Raw genomic sequence first — 23,658 nt, forward strand, 5'->3', positions numbered from 1 at the left:
TCCCACCGCCACCATGGCGGGTGGGGTCAGAGGTTACACGGCAGGATTCTAAGTCACAGACAACAGAAACCAACCTCCAGCTAACATAAGCAAAAAAAATAAACGTACTGCAATGGAAAAGACGTTACTCCAGGAAGCTGGCTAAGGAAACGGCTAAGACTGGGCCGTAGGTGCAGTTCCAACAGGTGCTGCCCTTGGCCTCTTGGCCCTCAGCCGCCATTGAAAAGAAACTCTGCGTCCCTAGAGTTCATGGCACCCTCACCCTGACTGAATTGAAACTTCATGCTCCCTTCTGCTCCACAAGCTCAGGCAAGCAATCAGCTTCTCCCAAGCTTTGGTCCTCTCACCCCAACCTCAATCTAATGCTAGGCCCATGTGGACATCTAGCACCAAGGACCAGGGTTCCCAGACTCGACACACCTTTCTTCCCTCTAAGACTATGGAATTAAAGATGCATGGCCAGGGGTGGGGGAAACCTTGAGAGATAAGAGGGCCACCTCTCCAACCACAACCTGCCTGGCAGAGGAAGAAGTAGCATGGACTACCTCTATGTCAGGAGAGTGCCCCTGGAGACCCAGAGGTGAAGAAAAGTAGGGGTCTAGGAAGATGGGTTATAGGGAAGGACAGTGGAGTGTCAGGCAAGGGCCCTCTCCTTGTATGAACTGTGGCAGGAGTGAGAGCAGAGACCCCAAGGAGAATTCAGTCACTCACAGTTCATTCAACACAAATTTACTGCTACAGGCTCAGTGCTTCCCTGTGAAGAGACAGTAGAAAAGGAGCCATTTCCTGTCCTCACAGAGCTCCCCCAACCCAGACACCACTGTTTAAAACTAAACTCTGAGGGGCAGTATTACCAAAGGGAAGAAATACATCCCACTCGGTTCCTGGAGCCCATTGGAGAAGGGCCCTCCAGGCCCCATCCCTGGCTCACAGGCAGCTTCTGGAACTTCATCTGGCTCAGAAAGTGTCCCCTTCCTATCTCACTCCACCCCACTCCCAACCAAGGGAGGGGACTTCTGAAAGCTGTCCTAATCTCTGACAGGGACAAATGTTGGCACCAGGCTAAATTCACAGGTACACCTGGCAAAGAAGATTTGCATGAGATTTGAAAAAGCTTGGCCTGAGGCCCAAGCCAGGTAAGCTTCCTGGCCCTGCCCCTCATTCCCCCCGCCCTAGGCCAAGTTTCCCACCTTTGCACCGCAGAGAACCTCAGGAACCAACAGTTCCCATAAAGGAGTCAGAACAGCACCAACGGGATTTTGCAATCCACTAAGGCAGAGCCTGGGGATTTCTGGGTGGGTGGCCGGGTCCGGCTCAGAGATGAGACCTGGTAGGTGAAGATCTCTGAGCAGCTTTTGCGGGGGAAGCCTCAATGTGTAAGAGGTTTTGCTGAACCAGGACTCCAGGTAAGAAACAAGTAACCTTCTGGACCTGCCCAATCCCAACCACTCAAGTCCCCAGAAAGTAGTACGCACACCCTCACTCTTTGGCGACTGGATGATAGAGGGCTTCATCTCATCAGCCACTGGTGAAACGGAGGCTGGGAGGCTCGGAAACAGACAAAAGCCTCGGGGAGCTGGACTGGAACAAATACTTAGAGAACAGCAGGGGGGAGATGGGACTACAGAACCTGTTTCAGGAGCCAGAGAAAAAATAGTCATCTAACTGCCAGTGAGTGAAAGTGAGCCTTCTGTGGCACTGTGCCAGCAATTCACTAGTTCACCTCCACTTAGCATGAAAGGCACCCTGCGAAGTGGGCCTCTCACTCCCATTTTAGAGATGAGGAAACTGAGGTCACAGAGCCAGGAGGGGATGAAGCCAGAACTCTAACCCAGACACTTAAGATAAATTGGGTGAGAATGATACCTCTGCATGAGGCAGGCGCAGCTTCTTGACTTGATGTAGATCTCCAGCTCCTGCAGGTCTGAAGGGGAAGGGGCTGCAGGGGAGACCAGGCCTGGCCCCTCGTTTGTTCCTTCAGCCTTTAGCAGCTGTGGATATCAGCTTGGTCATCCAGCCAAGCAGCCCCTGGCATTCAGATGGCATAGGCCACTATGACCGCTTGCTGTCTCCTGGTTTTTGGCCTTCCCTAAGGACACTCAACCCGAGCATTGGTCAACTCTCCCTGGGCACTTTCCTCAAGCACCTCCTCCCCAGCCTGTGTGCTGCTTCTACCCCTTGACCCACCTCCACAAGTCCGTGAGACCCCACAGCAGGGAAGTGGCATTCACACCAGGCCTGAGTGACCTCAAAGCCCATGCCTTTTCTGCTTTGACACCTGCTTTTCCCCAGGTGTCCGCAGAGCTCTTTCCTGTGGGTACCACCACAAGACCTCATTCCCAGTGACTGTTATGTCCACCTTCTGTAGTCTTTTTCTGCAGGAGGTTCATTCCCCAAGGTTTTGGCAGAGCTTCCCAATGAGCGTGGTGATGACAGGGTCAAAGAACAGCTCCCAAAGCAGGGCTGGCTGTGCAGGGCGCCCCAGGTGCTGGCAGGGAGGGCAGCTGCTCGCAGTCAGCTCAGCCCGGGCACCTGCTCTGCAGGAAGTCGAGGGGACTTTGCTGGAAATCTGCCTTTAATCTTGGCTTCCTGTTTTCTGCCCAGGCAGGACTGAGTTTCAAACTATTTCACACCAGCTTCTCTAAACTGTCATCTCAGAGCAAAGAGGCTGGGGGAGGGCAGGAGGTAGCGAGGAGGGAGGAGAGGCCCTTTCCTTTCCAGGAGACCCTAGGAGCAAAGTGCGCCCACTCATAAAGGTACTTAAGCTCTGGACCTCTAGCCATCAACGACCAACCCAACTTTGCATCGAGCTAGCCCAGTTGGACCATATCATAAAAATGCAGCCCGAAGTCCTGAGCACAGTTCCCCATGTCCAGGGCTCTCCAGCCTCTCTTTTCTCCTTTCCCTCATGCCAGACAAGGTAGCCCAGACTGGGAAAGCTAGTGCTTGAGCCTAACTGGCTGGAGGGGGGCAGGGGGCTCTTAAATTGCCTCCCATATCCTAAAACCCAAGGCCCCTACTCTAATGATTTCCTTTCCAAAAGTCCACTGCATGGGGAAGCTGGTGCTTCAGGCTTTGAAGGACCTTAGATCTAAACCCTAGCCCTGGGAGTGGATTCTGGGAGAGTTCTTTCTCTTCTGAGTCTCAGTGGTCTGGTCTATAAAAGGTGGCTCCAAACACTGGCTTGACATCTCCATGTCTCACAGGTGTCTTCCACTCAGTCTGTAAAATCCCAGCTTGAGCCTCCCCCAGGCCCTCCCACCTCAACAAAGAGCACCACTCTTTCCCCCAGAGCTGCAGCCACACAAGAGGACCAGGCCTGCTTTCTCCTGTGGCCTCACTCCCCACAAAGAGCCCCTCACCAGGAGCTGTCACATGGTTCTCTTTTGCCCACCAGAGCCCACTCCCATTACTGGTAGAGGGATTATGCAAAGCATCCTCACCGGTCCCTTGACCTTCACTCAGTCCTGTCACTTCCCCACTTAAAATCCTTCAACGGTTCCCCATTGCTCAGACAATAAAACCCAAACTCATGTAATAGAATCCCCGATGCATAGCGCCCTACACAATCTGGCCCTTTCCTCTCACACTACTCTCCCGTGCTTGCTGGTCTTGTCATCCCAGCCTTCTGACTGCCCCTCAAGCCATCCATGCCTGTTTCTCCAGGCCACTGTCCTCTTTCAGGCACTCACCGCCTTCATACCACAGTGTCTGATTGTTCTGTTTATTGATTTATTCTCTTAGGCAAGACCCATGCTCACTCCTTGCTCACTTCTTCAGCTCCAGCATCCAGAACAGTGTCTAGCACTTAGCAGGTACCCAGTAAGTATTTGTGGAATGAGTGAATAAATGAATGGGGAGGTTGGAAGTTAATTGGCTCTTCCACTAGAGGATAGTTCTGAAAGGCAGGGCCCTTTATTGATTTGTCCCCTGTGCCTGGGGTTCAGAGAAGAACTTACTTATTTCACTCTGCTGTGAAGAGGTGGAGCTAGGATTCAAATACAAGTCTATTTGACTCCAAAGTTCACACTCTGGGCCACATATACCCAGGGGGAAAAGTCAAATGTATTTGAGGTTAAGGGAAGATGGGATGGTAACAAAACTGGGACAGGGATTAGAGCATTGCCCTCTAACCCCCATAGTCCTTTCCCATTTTGCCAGCTGATTCAGCCAGGGTAGAAAAGATATCAAGTTCTCCCTTCCAGAAGCCTTTGCAGACCTGCCAAAATGCATTCCTTTAGGCTGAGAGGTAGCCCCATCAGCCCCACTTTATCATTCCATCTTGACCTCAGAGAACAGAAAGGGAAACCAAATGAGTGGAGCACCCTCTGTACCCCCTTCACCCTTGGCCCAGTTATCTTGTTAAATCTGCACCATCTCTCAAGAGAGAGGTGTTTTTTGAGTAGGATCTTACAGAAGAGGAAACTAAGCTCAGAGAACTTAAGTAACTAACCCAAGTTCACACAGCTAGTAAATGGCCCAGTTGTAATTTAACTTTAAGATCTGAAGCCCAAATTCATGCTTTTCTCCACTACACCCACCATAGTTATCTCGAGATTTACTAGATATCTTCTCAAAGGGAAGGGGCGTGACTACTACTTCCCTCCTTGAAAGGCTGGCCCCTTACTGGGAAGCTGGCCCAGGGGTGCATTGGGTCAAAGGACCAACCTGTGGCTGTCTCAGGAGGCAACACCCTACTCCTTCTCCTGGAATGTAAGACTCTACAATCTGCAGCTACACTGTGCCCCCAGCTCACTCTCCCACAGGGCCCTTTACTGTTCACCTCACTCCCTCAGCCTCTAATTTTGAATTCCAAGACTTTGTCATCATACCTCATTTCCCACACTGGAGAAGGCCCCTCCACTCTGCCCACCGAACCCTGACCCTTCCTTCAGGGCCCATTCCCTAGGAAGTGACTTGACACCTCCGACCTGCACTAGAGTCTCTGGTCTCTCCACCTACACACACACACACACACACACACACACACACACACACACATGTTCTGTGCCCCACATCCATAGCCTGCTCCTGTAACTCAAAGCAGATCATTTCCCTGTTCCTTGTTAATAATGATATATAATAACAGGGGATATTGAGGGCTGATCATGCACCAGCCACAGCATACTAAGCATTTTAAATGTATTTACTCATTTTCTGCCCCACATAATCTTAAGAAGTTGGCGCTGTTATTGGTAGTTTTCCCATTTTGCCAAATGAGGATCTAAAGTACAGAGAAGTTAAGCAACTTTTCCAAAGTCACACAGCTATTGACAATGTTTTCATTGCCTCCAGGCTGAAAACAAAGTCTGAGAAAGTCCCACAAGGTTCTTTGGATCTCTCTAGTCTCTGTGGCTTCCCGGACCCCATCTCCTGTCAGTCTCCTGTACCCACGCTGCAAAGCGCTGCCACATTGAGCTATTTACAGTTCCCAAAGCCACCAAGCTCCCTCATTTCTCCCTGCCTTTGCCCATGCCGTTCCCTCTGCCTGGTGTCCCAGCTCTATGAAGTCTCCCCATTAGCCCTCCCCCTCTTTACTGCTTCCTGTGGTACATCACCTCCTCACTTCTAGCAACTATTTTTCTGAGCTTGACTGCTGGCCAGTTTTACTACTGAGAACTCCTTGACAGTCGTAAAGTGATCCCACTGGTAAATAAATGCGTCCTGCTGTGAGTGAGGCCCACTCTCCACAACTAGGTCAGAGAAGCCCAGGTCCAGTGTAAATCGCTTCTACATCAGGGGAGCTGCGCCCAGGGATGGCTGGAGGTGGCTCCAAGGCGGGCTGATAGGTCCTCTGCCAGGGGTCTCCGGGAGCCCTCACCGCACGTACCTTCGGGGGCAAGGCGTGGGCGCAGACACGCCCCCCTACACTGCCCCTGGCTCCCAGTAGGGGGCGCCGCCCTGCCGGCTCGTGTCCCGCCGGCCCACGCCCCGCCGCACGCCCGCCAGGCCCCCTCGCGCAGGCGCGCTGCCGCGGGCGGAGGATCCGGGCCGCGCTTCCTCTAGCCAGGCCTGCGAGCTTCCTCCCGGCGGAGCCCAGGGCAAGCCGAGCTGGGCCCCCGCCGCCGAGCCCGCCGCCACCTTCTTGCTCCCGTCCCACCCCGCACCCTTCCCGGTGGTCCTGCCGGGGTGGGGTTCCAGAGGGGCGACGGCCCGGCCGCGCCGCTGTCGGGGCCGTCCCGCGGCCAAGTAGTTCCTCCGCCCCAGCCAGCCTGTGGCCGCCGGAGCCTCCGCGCCGTGGAGCGCGGGGAGCTCCCGCAGCCCCCGATCCAGCGTCCGGGGCGGCCCCCGGTAGCCGGCGCGACGTTCCAAAATCGAACCTTGGTGGCGGCGTTCGGAAGCGGAACTCTGCCGGGGCCGCGCCGGCTACATTGTTTCCTCCCCCGATTCCCTCCCGCCCCCTTTCCCCACGCCTTTCTTCCCTCCCCGACCCCTGGCCGCGCGGCTGGCCCCCTGCCTCCGTCTGGCCGTCCCTCCTTCCTCTCTCTTCCCACCTATACCCCCTCGTACCGCACGCCCCGGGGGCCCCTGCTCCCCTTCCCTCTCTCCTGGCCGCACGGACCGTCCCGCAGGCCGCTGATGCTGCCCGCAGCGAGCTGGCTCGGCCCACAGTTTCCCGAGAGAGGTGAGTGCCTGGCTGGCCTGGAGGGGGCCGTCCGAGTGCTTCCCGGTGGTAGAGGGTAGAGGTTTCCCATTCCGCTTCGGTTCCTTCTGTTGCAGCTGCCGTCGCTTCCATTCCCATCCCCCACCTCCCTTATCCCCTCATTCCTGGATTCGAATTCGCTCGGGAGTCATTGTCAGCCCGACTGGGAGGGGAGCGCAGGAGAGAGATCCTGCTCTGTGAGTCCCACAGACTTTTCTCAGGCCATTCCGACTCTCTCCCTCTCTTTCCACTGTGTGGGGGCTGGCTGGAGCCCGGAGGGAGGGGGTCAGCCTGGGCCAGGGCCCTGGAGAAAGGGCAGTTTGCCGTTCCCTGTCCAGGGCCTCTTTGCAGGTTCCTGGCCTGCCTGGGTCTGACCCCTCCTTCACTCCCCCACTGAGGCCCTGCCAGCTCTAGGAAGTCCGTGGCCCAGAGGTCGATCCAGTCACCCTCGGCCTCACAGAAGACCAGACGTAATCCAAGGGACCTCTGGCCCTTGGGTGGGGACACAGGGCAGATCCCCTGCCCTAAGTGGAGGTAACACTGGACATTAGGACCATGTCCCCACCTCCTGACAGTCTGGTCAGCCCATTCTCCTAGGCTTCTCAGGGCCCAGGCCAGGTGTCAGGAAGGGGCGTGTCCAGCCATCAGATTCTTGGAGCTTAACTAGGAGTTCACCTCTTCTCCCATTTTGTAGACCAGGAAACTGAGGTTCAAAGAGGGAAGTTGCTACCCCAGGCCTCTGGCAGAGTTTTACCTTTTATCCTTCCATCCCCAACTCTGCATGTGGAGGGCTTCTGTAGGTAGAGGGCAACCAGGCAGGCACCTTCACCCACTAGGGACACAGGCTCCCAGGCTGGTCCAAGGGAGCCTGTGGAGTGAGCATGTGCTCCCCTGCAGAGGGCCGGAAAGGAGGGAGAGGACTTCTGGCCTCAGCTGTGCTGGGTTATGGGCTCAAGTAGCATCTGTGCTCCCTCTGGTACCTGAGGCTGGGTGCCACTAATGGGGATGTGGTGAGTGTATGGGAGCACCCATCTAGTGTGGCCTTAGAGCTGAGCTGAAGCAGCCTGATGGTCAGTACCGGCGCAGCCCTCCCGCACCTTGTCCCAGCTAGCATAGGGGAAGCCAAGTTCAGAATGTGAATGGGATCTGATAGGGAAGGGAAGAGCCCTATCTCCTCAGGGTGCACCCTACAGCCTTGGCATTGGAGCATTGTCCAGAGCACTAAGGGGCCTGTTCCAAGCTCCCCACACTGTGGGGATTCCAGTGTCTTTCTTGGTGGGACCTCAGCAGGAACAGGGCAAAGGCAGCAAGAGGGAGACTGGGAGTGTGGCAGGATCTTCTGGCTCCCGAAAGGGTGGGAGGTTCCCTGGAGGATGCTGAACCATGTCTGGGGCCCTGCTCAGGCCTCTGCTCTGGATTTAAAGGGTTTTGTGTGTGTGTTCTTTTCTCTAGACATGCAGATGTGGTGGGCCTTTGACGCTCCCCTCACCCAGCCCTAACTTCCTTTCCTGCCTGAGGCGCTGGGGCTGAGGCCTGACATGGTTAGGTGCTTTTAGGCCAACCGTGACCTGTACTCGTGCAGCCAGGGTCCTGTGGCCGTTACAGAAAAGACTCTGGCTCCAGGCCAGCATGTGTGCAGGGGGATGTGTTTTCTACCTGGTGAGCTAGGTCCCTTCCTCCCTCTCAGAAGTGGCTCCTTTCTCTCTGCGTTGGGTTGGGGGCAAGGAAGGACCAGAAAATGGTCACCCGGGTCACTGCAGAGGACACCAGGCCCCAAGAGGTTGAGCCAGTGTGGAGCAGCTCACAGTACAGGCAGGGGCTGAGGCCCAGAATCCATAGTGGGACTCAGCTGCCCCAACAAGCCGCCAGGTGGCCTGATTGGGCAGAAGAGCCTGAGTCCAGCTCTGGGTTCCATTTTTTGGGGATTTCAAAGCCTTGACACATAGTCCCCAAAGAACAGAATTGTTTGGTGTGGGAAAGACATGGTAGGGAGAGATTCTAACGTGTCTGATGAGCTGCCCCGTAACAGAAAGGCCATGCCATGGCAAAAGATGTCCCAGACACAAGGGCCAGAGCTGGGGGGCAGGTGGGGCCCAGGAAAGCAGATCTGAGCTCATTATGAGAAAACTGTATTTGTTAGTTTCTTAATTTAGAAAGTAAGAAAACACTACAGGAAATTTAGAAAACAAAACAAAAATCACCCACTATTTCTTTACCAGCACAGTAACTGTAGCATTTTGGAGTTCCCTGCCAGTCTTTTCTGGGTTTCGTTTTTTGGGGTTTTTTTCCCCTCTCCTGTCATTGCGGTCGTTGTTTGAATGTGCATGCTGTAACACCTTTTTTCACTTAATAATGCATCTTTGGGCACTTTTTCATGTTGCTACGTGGTCTGTGTAACTTTGCCTCTAAAATACTGTAGAGTTTTCCACATAGCTGCCTCAGCAACCTCACCCAGACCTTTTACTGAGCATGTCACTGTTGTTGCCCACCTGTTGCTGTGGTGGTGGTTATAGACTCTCAAAGCAACCAGGAGTGTTGGATAGAGTGGGCAGTTTGGCGCCCAGCTGAGGTTGGTTCCAGGCCCAGCCATGCCGTTTAGACCTGGGTGGAGGGACCTTGAACAAGTCACCCTCTATGCCAGAGTTCTTAATGTACACACCAGGGATGGTGATACCTGCTTCAGAGGGAGTGTGCAGAGAGTGTGAACTAACCAAGGTGCTACAAAGTGCCTGGCACAGCCCCTGGCATCCATAGGCACTTTGTCAGGAGGGGTTGACACCGTAGATGGAATGCCCACCACAGGCCGCCTCAACATGTGGGGAAGACGCCTAGGGCAGCTGGGGCTGGTGGCTTACCCAGCCAAGGCCTGATCTCTGCCAGGGGGTGGGGGGTTCCTGAAACACTCTGTCCCTGAGGATCTGGACTACTCTAGCCAGTACCCTGTCATTGGCCTCCCTGCCTTCCCCTCCCCATCACCCTGTCATTGGCCAGCCAGATCATGGGCTTAGCTCTGGGAAGATGGGCTGCTGCAGTAGTTGGTTTCTGGAACCGGAACCTACCCATTTTCTCTTTTTCCAGCATCAGAGCTGAGTGGACAGGCCTCTTCTCTGAGAGCCCAGCTGCCTCCTGTCCCCCACCTTCAGCTACTTCCTAGGCCAGCCCTTACATTTCTGCAGTGGAGATAGAGGCCTACTTTCCCTGGGAACATTGAGACTTGGGCAAGGAACCTAGGCATCCTGAGCCCCAACCGAGGGATAGCCATGCCAACCTCATCTTCCTGCTCTTTCCCAGGGGCGTGGGGAGGCAGGGATTTTCAAGCCTCACAAGGGGAGTTGGAAGAGAACAGAGATGGTCCACAAATTCCTGGGGAGTCTTGTGTGGTCACACCCTCCTCTTTGTCAGGTCTTCCCTAGGTCTAACCTGAGTGTGTACTGATGTGATGTTGCTTGCTTCCTCTTGTCCTGCTTCTGTGGAGACCAGAGAATTGGGGGTGCCTTCCTGGGGCCACCCCTTGGACAGTAGGAGGAAACCAGTCTTAGCTTGTCAGTCCCAGGCCTAGAAGACCCTTGCCCCAAATGACCGCAGGATGGCTGAGAACTAACCTAAGGAGAGGGTCCTCCCCGAGGTGGCCCCTTCAGCGCACAGGTCCCCAGGCATGTGACCGTGGACCCTGGCTGCCAGACTTCTGCCCGTGGAGTGTCTCCCTTCTCCCTGGTCTTGGTGAAGGGGAAGTGGGTATTACAACTGCCCTCCTGTCCCACAGTGTGTGCTGGAATGAGGTCATAGGGTGGGGTCCTCTCCAAGATGCTGGTCCAGCTGGGTAAGCCCTTTCGGTGCTTCTCAGTCCCCTCTTCTTGGTTGGGCAGGATAGGTGGAGGAGCAGGCCACCCCCTACACGAGGCAGGGGGCACCGCCTCCCTTCCTCCTCTCCTCTGGGTCCCTTCATCCAAGTGCTAGAAATAGAATCTGCTAAGTAATGATTAAAGTCAAATTCAGACCTAAAAATAAAGAGCTGTTGAAGGGAGATCCAGTGTGCTCCCTGCGTGGCTGAGGGGAGAAGGGAGCAAGGCCAGGCTAGCTTCGGCGGTCCAGGCCCCTGCTTCCTGGGAGAGAACAAAGCCCACTGGGGTATCAGCACTCTTCTACCAATTGTGGGGTTTCTTATCGAGCAGGATGCAATCTGCACCACCTGGCAGGACCAGGTAGAGAATCCCGTTCTTCCCTTGAGGGAACCAGGACCCAGAAGGGAGAAGGGGTCTGTCCAGTGACTGTCTGGGAGCGCCTCTGGTCAGGCCTCTGGGGACCTGAGGGCTGCATGCAGCCCACCTCCTTTCTGCCTGCCCAGTTTCTCTTCCTGGTTTTGAGGTACTATGATGAGAGCAGCTTCTCATCACACACTAGTTGTGTACGCCTTGGTGGGGCTGGGCCTCTAACCGCAGCTTCCCTCCGCCTCCCCCAACCCCCACCCTTCGTGGTCTGGGCCCAGTGTTGCAGGAGCAAGCAGGAGAGGCTGCCTTCCTGCTCCACAGTTGGAATCCTCGTGGGTGGGTAGAAACCTGGGTGACGTTCTGATGCCTGCTTACCTGGTCCTTACCCAGACCCAGGCATTTGTGGCCTGTGCTGTCTGCTCGTTAGCGAGACAGGAGGGGAGAATGAAGAAGGAACCTTGAGAGCTCCCCTGCTAGCCAGTAGAAGAGACCAGACTCGGAGAGCAGTCAATTAGGGGAGGCCTGTGGTTCTGACTTCCTGGCAGAGCTGGTGAGAGCTCAGAAGCTGGGGATCTGCGTAGGCTGTAACAGCAGAAGGCTTCCTGGAGGGGAAGGGCCATGAAAATCAAGAAAACATTTGCAGAAGAGGCAGGGTTGGGGCAGAGGTCCTTGCTTGGAGCTTCCACCCTCCCAAGGGCTCTGACTTCTCTAGTTGCAGTGTGGCCCTAGACAAACTCTTGGCCTCTGTTCGAGGCAAAGTACGGCAGACAAGCAGGGAGTGGGCACAGAGGTAACTAGTGCTTCCCACACCAGGAGAGCCAAGCTCTGGGCAGACCTCCCCTCCGCATCCCTCCTCACCTATCTCCTTTTTCAGGGTATCCGTCTGTCTTGCCCAAGGACATTGGAGGGGTTTTTTCCTGACCAGATTCAGATAGATCTGAGTTCAACTCCCTGCTCTTCCGCTTGGAAGCTGGGTGACCTTGCTCAGAACCTCGTTCCTCCCCTGTCAAACATAGATCAGCAGTAAAATCTCACAGCGTTTTGGGAGGATTAAGTAACTAACTCAGGGTGGGTCAGTAGGCCGTCATTCGGTGCTTTTATTTCTACAGCCATTCTGCCGGGGGAGAGTGTTGACCCCCTCCCCCTCACATGGGCAGCAGGGTTGTGTCTTGTGTTAGGCTCCCATGCTTCCCCGTGTGAGCGCTGTATTCTGTGGGTGGCACTCTGAGGTGGGGAGGCCAGGAATCTGGGGCCAAAGTTCTAGACAGCTCATGGGCCTCTGGGCCTCAGTCTACCCTCCTGTAATATGACTAGGAGACTTCAGGTGAAGGACAGGGACACTCCATGGTTTTTAAGTGTTCCTTGAAGGTCAGTACTGAGGCTGTATGCAAATATAGGCAAATAAACATGCAAATACCACAGCCTTTGCTCAGGCAGGGAAGGGGCAAAATGAGGAAGGCTGTGGGGAGTCCCCAGTCCCTGCTGCCCAGTGCATGTAGGTAATTAGGACCCTGAGTGGTAATTAGAAACCTTTCTGGGCCAGGAGTATCTGCCTCCAGTTGCAGGGGGGCCTGGTGGAGATTCCCAGTGGCTGCCTCTCACTCCCAAACCTCTAGACCAGATTTCCAGTCCCACTCAGCCAGCCACTGGGAGCAGAAAAAAAAGCCAGTGAGTTGCTGTGGTTTTGTCCTTTTACGTTTTCCAGCCATTAAACTGGCACCTCCCCTTAGGGCAGGGGCGCTGAAGGCTGAGGGAGCTCCGGGCATGGGGGTCGGGCAGCACACACTGGAGCCCAAGTGGGTCATCCTTCCAGCCCTTCCCCAATCCCCAGGGAAGCTTAGGCTTCAAGGGTCTTGTGCCCAGTTCTGCTGCCCAGCCCTGAGACATCTGTGCAGTGGGGGTGCTGGGGCTCTGGAACCTTTCACCCCCAGGGCCAGGGGCATCCCAGTGTCCACAGCCTGGGTGTCCTTTGCAGAACCACAGGTGGGGCTGATTTTACTGCTGCCAAACCAGCCCAACTGCTGGCAGCGCCCCACCCTTCTCAGGTGCACTGCCCTTTCAGAGGGGCGTGCCCAAGTCGGAAATTCGGTTCTGCTTGTGTCTGTCCTGTGACTTGTCTGAAACCTCTGGGCTGACTTCAAAGACTGTGTGCACCCCACCCTGGGCCTTCTTCAGCCTTAATTAACTCCCTCTGTGCTGCAGTTGGGACTCTGGGCCTGGCCTGATTTAGCATACCCACCCTGCTTCTAGTTCCTTCCACCTAAAATCCTCCCAGTTCCAGCTCCCCACCCCTTCTTCCTGAAAGCCTTCCCAGGTTGCCCATGTCTGTCCTGTCTAGTGAGGCACTGAGCACACCTGGCCATGATTGACCATTAGGAGGACAGGAGCAGGTCTGCATTTTGTTGGGGTACTGAGTGTAGTTCTTGGGGCCCCAAGGAGAGGACCTCCTGGGCCCTTTACTCCTCCAGCCCACCAAGCATGGGGCTGGGTGCACGGGGAGCCTCCTGAAACAGTGGCTCAAAGAGTAAGAAGGCAAGGTGGGCCTGCCATTGCCTTGCCTGGCTGCCCATGCCCCCCCCCCCCCAAGACTCCAGCTGGGTCCTGTGGCAGAACCAGTGTCTCTGGGGGCCGTGGCCCCAAGTTCCCCCCAGGTCTCTTGTATACTTCCCCTTTCAGTGGGTATTTTTAGCTGGGTATAAACAGTTACCAAAGGCTCCCATGCCCCATTAGGCAGTGGAGTTTTGGTGAGGGGGCAGGGCAAGGGCCCGTTGACTTGCCCTGGCCGTCAGCATATGCTTGACTGTGGGGGTCTAAAACTGTCCCCAGGGGAGGGAAATGGCAGCCCTGGAGTTTCTGGGCTCTGATCCCCACCAGCCTGGGCTCCCAAGAAAGGCCTGCCTGAGGCTGTGGCCACTGACCTCAGTACTTGGGCACAATGCCCAGTCTGTTCCCGGGACCCTAGTACAAGGGCTGCTGGGAGCAGGGTTTGGGGCAGGAAGTCCCTGTCCCCTAGTCCTGTGGGGGTGGGGTGACAGCTGCTGTCCTTGGGGGTTAAATATAGTTCTGTCGGTTATGGGACCTCAATGCGGTGCAGCCAGTCTAGCTTCCTCCTCTCCTTTGTTGATTCATTCATTCATTCATTTATTCATTCAGCACTCTGGGCCCAGTCCATGCTGGGGGCAAGTCAGCCCCCAGCTTTTCCCCTGAGAGCGCCCAGCCCAGGAACAGTGGCGTTCTTACCAGAGCCCAGAGGTGTTTGAGAGGCTGAGGCGGCCCAGAGCAGCCAGCACAGCTGGGGGCCATGGGAAGCTCCTGGCAGAAGTGGCTTTCAAAAAGTTCTTTATTTTCAGTCTTATATTTAGGAGGAAGGTAATACATGCGTGTGGTTAAAAAAAGTTAAGGACAAAATTAGCAAATACACAGTGAAAAGTATGTTTCCCTTGAACTTAATACTCACTCACCCCCCCACCCCCATCCCATCTCAGAAGCAGCCCCTCTCAGTCAGTTTCCTCTATCTTTCTAAGATAATCTGCATACCTGAGTTTAGGGAGGAATTGCGTATCACCTTGAAAAATACAACTTGTAATATACCATGGACATGTCCATCACCTTGCTCTTTTGAATGATCTTTTGAGTATTTCAAACCTACCAAAAAGCTGAAATAACAGTGTAATGAATACCCATATATCCTTTATCCAGATTCCCCAGTTCTAAAATTTTGCCACATTTGCTTTACCTCTTTTATAGACATAGACATGTGTATATATGTTTTTGATTTTTGGGGTTTTTTTTTGGGTTTGTTTGTTTTTTGTTTTTGTTTTTTTTCATTTTTTTGCTGATATATTTGCGTGTTAGTTGCAGGCATCACACCTTTTACTCCCAAGTATTTTAGCGTGGGTCTCTTACATAATCCCAGTACTGTGGTCACACTTAATATTATGTAACATTTCCATTTTCCCAATTGTCCCCAAATGATTTCTATAGCTATTTTTCCCACTGATCCAGAATCCAATTCAGAGTCCCTCATTGAATCTTATTGTCTTGTTCCTTTCTTTTTTCCAACTTTATTGACATGTAATTGACATGTTGTAAGTTTAATGTGTAAAATGTAATGATTTGATAGGTGTATATAGTACAAAAAATTACCACAGTATGGTTAATTAACACATGCTTCGCCTCACATAATTATCATTTTGTTGTCTCACGTTTTGTTCATGTCTTATTTAATCTAGAACATTCCCCAGCCTTTGATATGTCTTTTATGACATTGACTTTAAGAGTCAGGCCGGTTGTGTGGGCTCAGCCTGAATGCATCTCCCTGACAGGAGTCCGATTCAGCAGCTCTGCGGAATACCACACCGGCGCCTGTGTCCTCCCCGGGGCATCATAGCCGGAGGCCCTCAGTGTAGCTTCTCTCGTTAGTGGCGATGCTTAATTTGACGATTTGGTTAACAAGGTGTCTAGTACTTGGAAGCTATGTCCAGCAGCCTTTCCTTCAATGACTTGGGCTGACTTTTGCCATTTCCGCTTACTCTGTCCATAGGAGTGTCGTGTACCAGCAGTTAGAGATCTGTTCTGGTCCCATCAGCTGGAGTATGTTGTTCCCTTTTAGGGGTACCTGGTCATTTATTTACTTAGTCCTGATTAATGGACTGTCCCACTGTATTTTTTTTAGGCAGACATCCAACAGAAGCATTTCCTCCGCTGCACCCTGAAGGTTGAGCAGGGGGAAGGGAGTGGGGGGAAAATGCCAAGGCAGGACATGGGAGCAGCAGGTGGAAACCAGGTGTAGCTGAGGTACCTGAGAGCCAGCAAGTCCCAGAGCAGCCCTGGAGCTTCAAGGTTCTCACCAACCCATTGCACAGATGGGGGCGGCACTGCATCCCCAAGTTGCAGACAGCAGAGCAAAGGGAAGTTTGTTCCTCCCTCTCCAAGCCCAGCCCCTCAAGGAAGCCCACCCAGATTACCATTGCCTGGGCTTGCCCCTTCCTCTGAGCAACACTGGCTTCTCTCTCCTCCTTCGCACTCTCTCTCCTAGGCCAGTGTGGTCCTGGCAGGGTGTGGGCAGGGGAGGCAGGGAGACACAGAGGTGGCTTGCATCTGAGGGCTCACGTCAGTGGGGCAGGATGGCCACTCGGGATGTGACTTCAGGCAAGGCCACCTTGCCTCTTGGCTTTGCTCTGGGTCCCCATCTTCAAATGGAGTAGCTTTTTTCAGTTGTTAGGAGACTTGATGAGCCGTAATGTGCCAAAGACAGGGCCTGGCACTGAGTAAGTGCTCAGAAAACAGGGACTATTATTATTTTTATTATCATCATCCAGTCAGCGGGGAGGCGGCGGCAGCTGCAGGCTAGGAAGGGAGTGTTTGCAAACTGACAGCCGGGAGGGTGACTAATGGTGCCACAGCCTCCAAGCTCTTCTTCAGTGGCTTGTTTTGTGGGGAGGGGAAGCACGGGATGTGGCGAGCAAGCAGAGCCCCTATTTAGAAGGCCTGAAGGTCAAGGGGCCTCAGTTCAAGGTCTGGGCTGTCACCCTAACTAGCTGTGTGACTTCAGGCAAGTTGTTCAACCTTTGAGAGCCTCAGTTTCTGCTTCCGTAAAATGGGGACAAGGAGCTCGCAGATCCCACAATATGGACCCCAAGAGACCAGGGGGTGGTTTCTATACTCCAGGTGGCTCATGAATCGGGGGAGGGCCCAGGAACAAGGGTCATTCTCCCTGGGGCTCAGTCTTCCATGTCAGATGGCAAAGGTTAATGGACTGGCCTTTGGGGAAGGGAAGAGAGGCACAGGGTTTATGCCAGCCACTTCCAAGTCCAGGGCTTCATCCCACTCCTCCCACAGCCTGCTTGCAGGGGACCCCTGTCCCTGCCTTTCAGGATGAGGGATCTGAGACTCAGAAGGGTTGAGTCATTCACCCAAGTTGCACTTGGCAGAGCCAGGTCGGCCTGACTCCGGAACCAGGAGTGAGGCCTGGAAGCGGTGGTGGTCCTCCCAGTTCTAGTCTCCCTGGCTCCTTCTGGTGTCCGAGACCACACGCCCTGCTGCCGAGGCCCCAGGCTCCATGACCCTCAGAAGTAAACTCTGGTTTCTCACCTTGGCATTTGAAGCCCCTCCACTTTGCAAGGTTTATGCCAGGCCCAGCTCAGTGAATTGCCATAGAGTGAACCCACCCCGTGACTGGGCTCAGACAATTTCATAACCAGCATGCAGAAGCTCCCCTCACGCCCCTTCCAGTCACTGCCTTCTCCCAGGGACAGTCACCATCCTGCACCATGGATTAGGCCCGATTTTGAACTTCATACAGATGGAATCACAGGCATGTGCTTGTCTGTGTCTGGCTTTTTGGTTAACATTACGTTTCGAAGTTTATTGGTGTTGTTTCATAGTTGTAGTGTACTGATAGTCGCTGAGGCACAGAGCTCCATTTTGTGACTACACCACAGTTAATCCCTCTACTCTTGGGAGGCATCCCAGCAGCTCCCAGTTTGAGGTTTATTACAAATCTTGCTGCAGAGGGTGCTCTTGTGCCTGCCTCAGTGGACACCTGCCTTTTTTCTCCTGGGTGTGGACCCCAAAGTGGTACATAGAACCAGGCCATAGAATCGGTGTGCCTTGGCTTTAGAGCCTGGGCAAGTTTTTATAGACGAAGAAACTAAGAGGCCCACAGAGGACAGGTGACTTTTCCCAAGTCACATTGCATCTTCCCCAGGTTCACAGAACTGTCCTGGGCCCTCTTCCCCCACAGGCCAGTTAGCTAGCATCGGGCTTGGGGCTGGTGGCTATTTCGTGGGTCAGTAAGGCCCCCTGGGGGCTTAGGGGTTGGTGGCCCTCTCAGTTCCTGACGGCCCTCAGCCCTCATGCTCCTGCCTCCTCCCTGCTTCGGTGCCCTCAGCCTGCCGAGGCTGGAGGGACAGCCCGCACCCCAGTTCCAGCTCTGGCCACCTTTGGCACCTGTTTAAATTGCTGTGGGGAAGGAGTGGGATCTCAGAAACTTGGGGGGAGCCATCTCCTCACACCCCTCCTCAATCTTCCTTTTCCTCCCCACAGCTCTCATGGTACCAAGTGACAGGTCGGCCTTCCTGTGACCCGGGAACGCTAGATCTTCTGAGAAGATGTCAGCAATACAGGTACCATAGGGGCGGCATCTAGAGCCACCCAACTCTGGGTGTGGGGGTGCTGAGCATAAAAGAGGGCTCCGATCAGGTTGCTCCCCTCCGTCCCAGCCCTCTGTCCCTGCCCTGGCTTTCAGCAAAACGGCATTCCAGGGTGCGCTGTCACACACAGGGCCCTAAGGATGGGAGGCCTGGGGCAGTGGCAGAACGTCAGCTGGAAGGAACCCAGAGTTCTGGAGCTCTTGTGGGCGGTGGCATCTCACCTGGCTCACAGAGGCCAGTTGAGAGTTGTGACCTTGAGGGTTTGTGGGCTGGTGGGTGCTGTACCATCCACTTGTAGCCTGTCCTGCAGGCCACCTGGCCATCTGGTACAGAGTGTATTGCCAAGTACAACTTCCATGGCACAGCTGAGCAAGACCTTCCCTTCTGCAAGGGGGATGTGCTGACCATTGTGGCCGTCACCAAGGTAATCAGGGAGTTCACATGTCCGTCCACCCCTGCCCCCCACCTCTGGGCATTCCCTCTGGGTCCTGGTCCCCTGCAGGGGAGGGTAGGCCTGAGAATGTGTCCCTCTCCGCAGGACCCCAACTGGTACAAAGCCAAGAACAAGGTGGGCCGTGAGGGCATCATCCCAGCCAACTATGTCCAAAAGCGGGAGGGCGTGAAGGCAGGCACCAAACTTAGCCTCATGCCGTGAGTACCGCTGAGGGTGCTTCTCTCCCAGTCTGGGGAGGAGGGATGTGAGGAGCCCTGATTCCCCCAGAAGAGTCAGGAAAACAGGGAGGCCAGACACAAGGGCTGAAATGTCCTGAGGGCTTCTCGAGATGAGGAGAAGGGTGTGGGTGCAGGACCTCAAAGGGGGAGGATGGGTCTAGGACTGAAGAATCAAGGGTGGGATCAGAGGCAGGGCCTTCAGAAAGTGGAGCCTGGCAGATGCAGGACAAGGCTGGCAGGGACACTAGGCTCCATGCTCTCGGGCTACCGTGACCCTGGCCCGGCGTCCCCCAGCTGGTTCCATGGCAAGATCACACGGGAGCAGGCAGAGCGACTTCTGTGCCCGCCAGAGACAGGCTTGTTCCTGGTGCGGGAGAGCACCAACTACCCAGGTGACTACACACTGTGCGTGAGCTGCGATGGCAAGGTGGAGCACTACCGCATCATGTACCACGCCAGCAAGCTCAGCATCGACGAAGAGGTGTACTTCGAGAACCTCATGCAGCTGGTGGAGGTGAGCCGCCACACCCACAGGCCTGGATGCTGGCTCCAGTCCCACTGCTTCTGACTGTTTGACCTCAGGACTGTCGTGCAAACTAGATGGCCTCTGATCCCTCAGTACCACCACAGGGAGAGTGGCACTATCTCCATTTCATAGGCCAGGAAATGAAGGTTCAGAGCAGTTAAGAGTCTTGCCTGAGATCACACAGCTATAAATTGGAGGTGCCAGGGCTTGAATCTGAGCCTCCCTGATCCTGGAACTACTTCCTTCCAGCTGCTTACGGAACTACATGGCCAAGTGTGTGTATATCAGAATGTCCACATGGAGCTACATCTTAATGGCCAGGGTTTCCCTGGGCTCATGCACCTGCAACAATGTGCCCACAATCCCTGCAGCTCCTGAGGCCAGCTCTGCCAGCCATGGCCAGGCCACACCTGTAGCCCCATGCAGCCTCCTAGATACCTCCTGAATTCACTCTTATCTCCTTCCCTCTGCGGGTCTGGCTTAGCCTCTGGCAGGGGAGGGTCCTGGGCACGCCTGGCTCAAGACTGGTGTCTGGACTGAGTTGGTGCTTGCCCTCTACCTGGGATTGCTGATGAGGACCAGAGTGGTAGCAACAATGGAGAATCTGTCCGGCAACTGGGTGTGGGGTGGCATGGGCAACGGGCCATGTGTCGGGTCTCTGTAACCCAAGCCCTGCCAGAAATAGGGATCCCTTCCCCATCCAAAGCTAGTCCTGGCCGTTGGGGGTCGGGGGGGGGGGGGGGGGGGGGGAGGGTGGCGGGGGGTTGTTAGCCTCTGCTGCCCTCTGGTGGTCAAACTGGGGAAGTGCATGTGAGCAGCTGGTGATCACCTGCTGTGTTCCCCTGCAGCACTACACCTCGGATGCAGATGGACTCTGCACTAGACTCATCAAGCCAAAGGTCATGGAGGGCACAGTGGCAGCCCAGGATGAGTTCTTCCGCAGTGAGTGCCACCCCCACCCCTGGTCCTCACCTGCCTACTCGCCTCTTGCTACCCAGGCTTCTTGGCACTGCCCCATCCTGAAGGCTCTGGAGACCTCCAGGGAACCCTACACATTATAGTCCAGTCGGCCTCTGTAAACTCTGCACTAGCCTCTCCATTCCACACTGGGTCCCCTTTTCTTTCACCAGGTGGCTGGGCACTGAATATGAAGGACCTGAAGCTGCTGCAGACCATTGGGAAGGGGGAGTTTGGAGGTGAGCAGGAGGGGCTGGGAGCCCTTCGAGGGACCAAGGGGCTGTGGGGAGTCAGGGAACAACCACCCACTCTCTTCCTACAGATGTGATGCTGGGTGATTACCGAGGGAACAAAGTCGCTGTCAAGTGCATTAAGAATGATGCTACTGCCCAGGCCTTCCTTGCTGAAGCTTCGGTCATGACGTGAGTTAGGCAGGGAGTGGGTGGGAAGGTTGCCCATCATGGGGATGGAATGAGGAGGCTTGGTGGGTTCTGATCACTTTGTCTTGCCCCAGGCAACTTCGGCATAGCAACCTGGTACAGCTTCTGGGTGTGATCGTGGAAGAGAAGGGCGGGCTCTACATTGTCACCGAGTATATGGCCAAGGTGTGCACCAGCCCCAAGATCCAGCCCTGTCCTGGAGCTGAACACTGGGGTTGTGCAGCTGCCTCCAGCCGCTGACTGTGCCCTTGGGCCCTGCTCTCAGTCCCCTCCCTCCACCTGAGCTTTGAAGTCCCTGTGGCTCAGCTTTTGTCCTGGCTTACCATTTATTCACTGTGACCTTGGACAAGTTATATCACCTCTCTAAGCCTCAGTTTCCTCATCTGTGAAATGGAGATACTAACAAAGTTGACCTCAGAAATTGATGAGAATTAAGAGAGAATGCATGAAAATGGCTGAGCAGTGTCTAGCATGTAGACCCTAATATTCATGCCAACTCCTCCCATGATCCTCCCCTTTCCTCACACCTCCCTTGGGTGTTACCCTTCACCCAGCCCCAGGTTCACTGTTCCCAAGGGCTGGAGGGCAAGTCTGACCTGTGGGCCGTGGTCTGTCTATCCTGTCCCAGGGGAGCCTGGTGGACTATCTTCGGTCACGAGGTCGGTCGGTGCTGGGCGGAGACTGTCTCCTCAAGTTCTCACTGTGAGTGAAGCAGCCCCTGGGGAAGGGTGCCCCTCCTGCTCTGGGAGGCCTCTCTGAGGGGACATGTGGCTGGCTCTCTCCCAGAGATGTCTGTGAGGCTATGGAATACCTGGAGGGCAACAACTTTGTGCACCGGGACCTGGCTGCCCGAAACGTGCTGGTGTCTGAAGACAACGTGGCCAAGGTCAGTGACTTTGGCCTCACCAAGGAGGCCTCCAGTACCCAGGACACAGGCAAGCTGCCAGTCAAGTGGACAGCCCCCGAGGCCCTGAGAGAGAAGGTGAGTGGGCCTCCCCCAAGCCCCGAGCGGTGGTGGACATGGGTCCTGGGTTACCCCACCCCCCGATTCCCAGCATCTGACCCAGCTTTTCCCATCTACATGGCAGAAGTTCTCCACCAAGTCTGACGTATGGAGTTTTGGAATTCTTCTCTGGGAAATCTACTCCTTTGGGCGAGTGCCTTATCCACGAATTGTGAGTGTGGGTGCTGGGGCGGGGCATGACTGGGGCTATGTCAGAGGGGCAGGCAGGGGATGGGGCCTCCCTGGGCCCTGCCTCCCTAGTCAGAGGCCTGGAAGCCACAGGCTTGCCCTCAGGACCTTGCAGGCCGCTGCCTGGGCCTGGGCCTGGGCCCGGGCCTGAGGCAGAGCTGAAGGGGATCCCTGAAGAGGGGTGTTGAGTAGGGGTCCCCTCCTGGGTGCAGGCCCTGCACAGACTCATACCACCCATCTGCTGTCAGCCCCTGAAGGACGTCGTCCCTCGGGTGGAGAAGGGCTACAAGATGGACGCCCCCGATGGCTGCCCGCCCGCCGTCTATGAGGTGATGAAGAACTGCTGGCAGCTGGACGCCGCCTCGAGGCCCTCCTTCTTGCAGCTGCGGGAGCAGCTCCAGCACATCAAAGCCCGAGAGCTGCACCTGTGATGGCCAAGCACCCAGGTCCTGGGCCTTGGGGGCTGAACTTGGAGAGACGGGCCTCGTGCCTCCACTCACTGGGCCCCGGCCTGAACTGAGCCCAGTGGGCCTCTTTCCTCTGTCCCAGCCTGTGCCCACTCCGGCCCCTCGAGGGACCCCACCTAGGCCTGGCATCTTCTCTCATGGACCCACCTGTGGGGCTTGGCGAGCCCCACTGAAAGGCCAAGAAGGGAGGAGGCTGAGGAGCTGGAGGCAGACACCCCTACCATCGTCAGGCTTCCCCTGGCCTCCCATCTCTCAACTTCCTAGAGTTTTATTCCTTTCCTTTTTTGAGGGGTTTTTTTCCATGTGCTTATTTTTTATTATTTTTCAAGATAAGAAGAAAGAAAGTACCCAGCAAATGGGCATTTTACAAGAAGTACGAATCTTATTTTTCCTGTCCTCCCCACGAGGGTTGGGGAAACCAGGCCCCTCTCCAGGGACCCTTTGCCCGGCCTTGTTCCCCATTCCATGTTCCGTGTCCCGTGTCTCCTCGGTTGCCCCATGTTTGCGCTTGCCCATGTTGCACTGTTTGCATGCGCCCGAGGCAGATGTCTGTCAGGGGCTTGGAGCTCATGTGTGCTGCCGCCACCTGCCTTGTGAGATGGAATCATAATAAACCACTCCATGAGGACACTGCTGCCCAGCCTCGGCGCTTTCTCCGCCGAGCCTGCCTGTCTCCCATCCCCTGTCCCTGTGCCATCTTGTCCATCCCCCTGTCTCTGTAAGTGGGGCTGTGCCTGCCCTGTGAGTGGAGCGGGGTGGGGAGCACGGCCGGGAGAGGTGCCCGCCGCTTTGTGTCAGCTGCACCAGCAAGTGTCCTGTGTCTGCTGTGGGCGCTCTCACCACCTGCCCTCCCCCACCATTCTGCTATAGCCGAGCCTTGGCCCTGGGACCATCTGGGCTGTGCGGCCCTGTCCACAGGGTGATGCCCAGTGTCCTGGCTGCCCCTCCCGCTGTGCGTCGTTCAGGCCATCAGCACAAGGAGGGCTGAAGCCAAGGAAGGGGTGGAGGGGATCCAGGCCTGACCCAGTGGAGATGGGTAGAGGGCAGGAGGCAAAGATCTCAGAGAAGATGTTGACCCTAGAGGGAGAGGGGAGGGAGGCTCCGAGCCCCTGGCGGTTCTCAGAGTTTACCCGAGATGTAAGAGCGCTGCCCGTTCCCCACCCTGGCCGTGCGCAACGTCCTGTGCCTGAGGGTGCAGGTGGGGGGGCATCTCGGGTGGTGCAGGTGGAGAATGGGGACCGGCCCTGGCATTTTTTCCCCCTCAGTTTCCCAGAGGCAGTTGTCAGTGCAGAACCTCAGGGTCAGGAGAGGCTCACTTCATGCACTGAGGCAGCTGGGGTCCCCTTGTCCAGCTGGGGCTCTGAGATCGGCGCGGCCAGAAATCCTGGCAGTCCTGACT

General features: G+C 55.4%; 1 protein-coding gene across 2 annotated transcripts; it reads left to right on the forward strand.

Moving 5' to 3' along the window:
- The first annotated feature begins 5,985 nt into the window (after nucleotides 1-5,985).
- CSK (C-terminal Src kinase) lies at nucleotides 5,986-22,868 on the forward strand. 2 transcript variants are annotated; one of them, XM_054565270.1, is made up of 13 exons: nucleotides 5,986-6,625; nucleotides 17,899-17,978; nucleotides 18,304-18,429; nucleotides 18,544-18,656; nucleotides 18,972-19,191; nucleotides 20,052-20,145; nucleotides 20,334-20,399; nucleotides 20,483-20,582; nucleotides 20,675-20,765; nucleotides 21,229-21,302; nucleotides 21,387-21,582; nucleotides 21,689-21,775; nucleotides 22,041-22,868. In XM_054565270.1, the coding sequence occupies exons 2-13, from the start codon at nucleotides 17,964-17,966 to the stop codon at nucleotides 22,221-22,223; spliced, it is 1,365 nt and encodes a 454-aa protein (XP_054421245.1). In that variant the 5' UTR covers nucleotides 5,986-6,625; nucleotides 17,899-17,963; the 3' UTR covers nucleotides 22,224-22,868. The 2 variants fall into 2 exon arrangements, with proteins under 2 accessions (XP_054421245.1, XP_054421255.1); XM_054565280.1 differs by having other exon boundaries at nucleotides 18,316-18,429.
- The last annotated feature ends 790 nt before the right edge of the window (nucleotides 22,869-23,658 follow it).

Source organism: Pteronotus mesoamericanus, unplaced genomic scaffold (genome assembly GCF_021234165.1).
Source record: "Pteronotus mesoamericanus isolate MK-2021 breed Mesoamerican mustached bat unplaced genomic scaffold, CSHL_Meso_final contig_100, whole genome shotgun sequence".
NCBI lineage: Eukaryota > Metazoa > Chordata > Mammalia > Chiroptera > Mormoopidae > Pteronotus > Pteronotus mesoamericanus.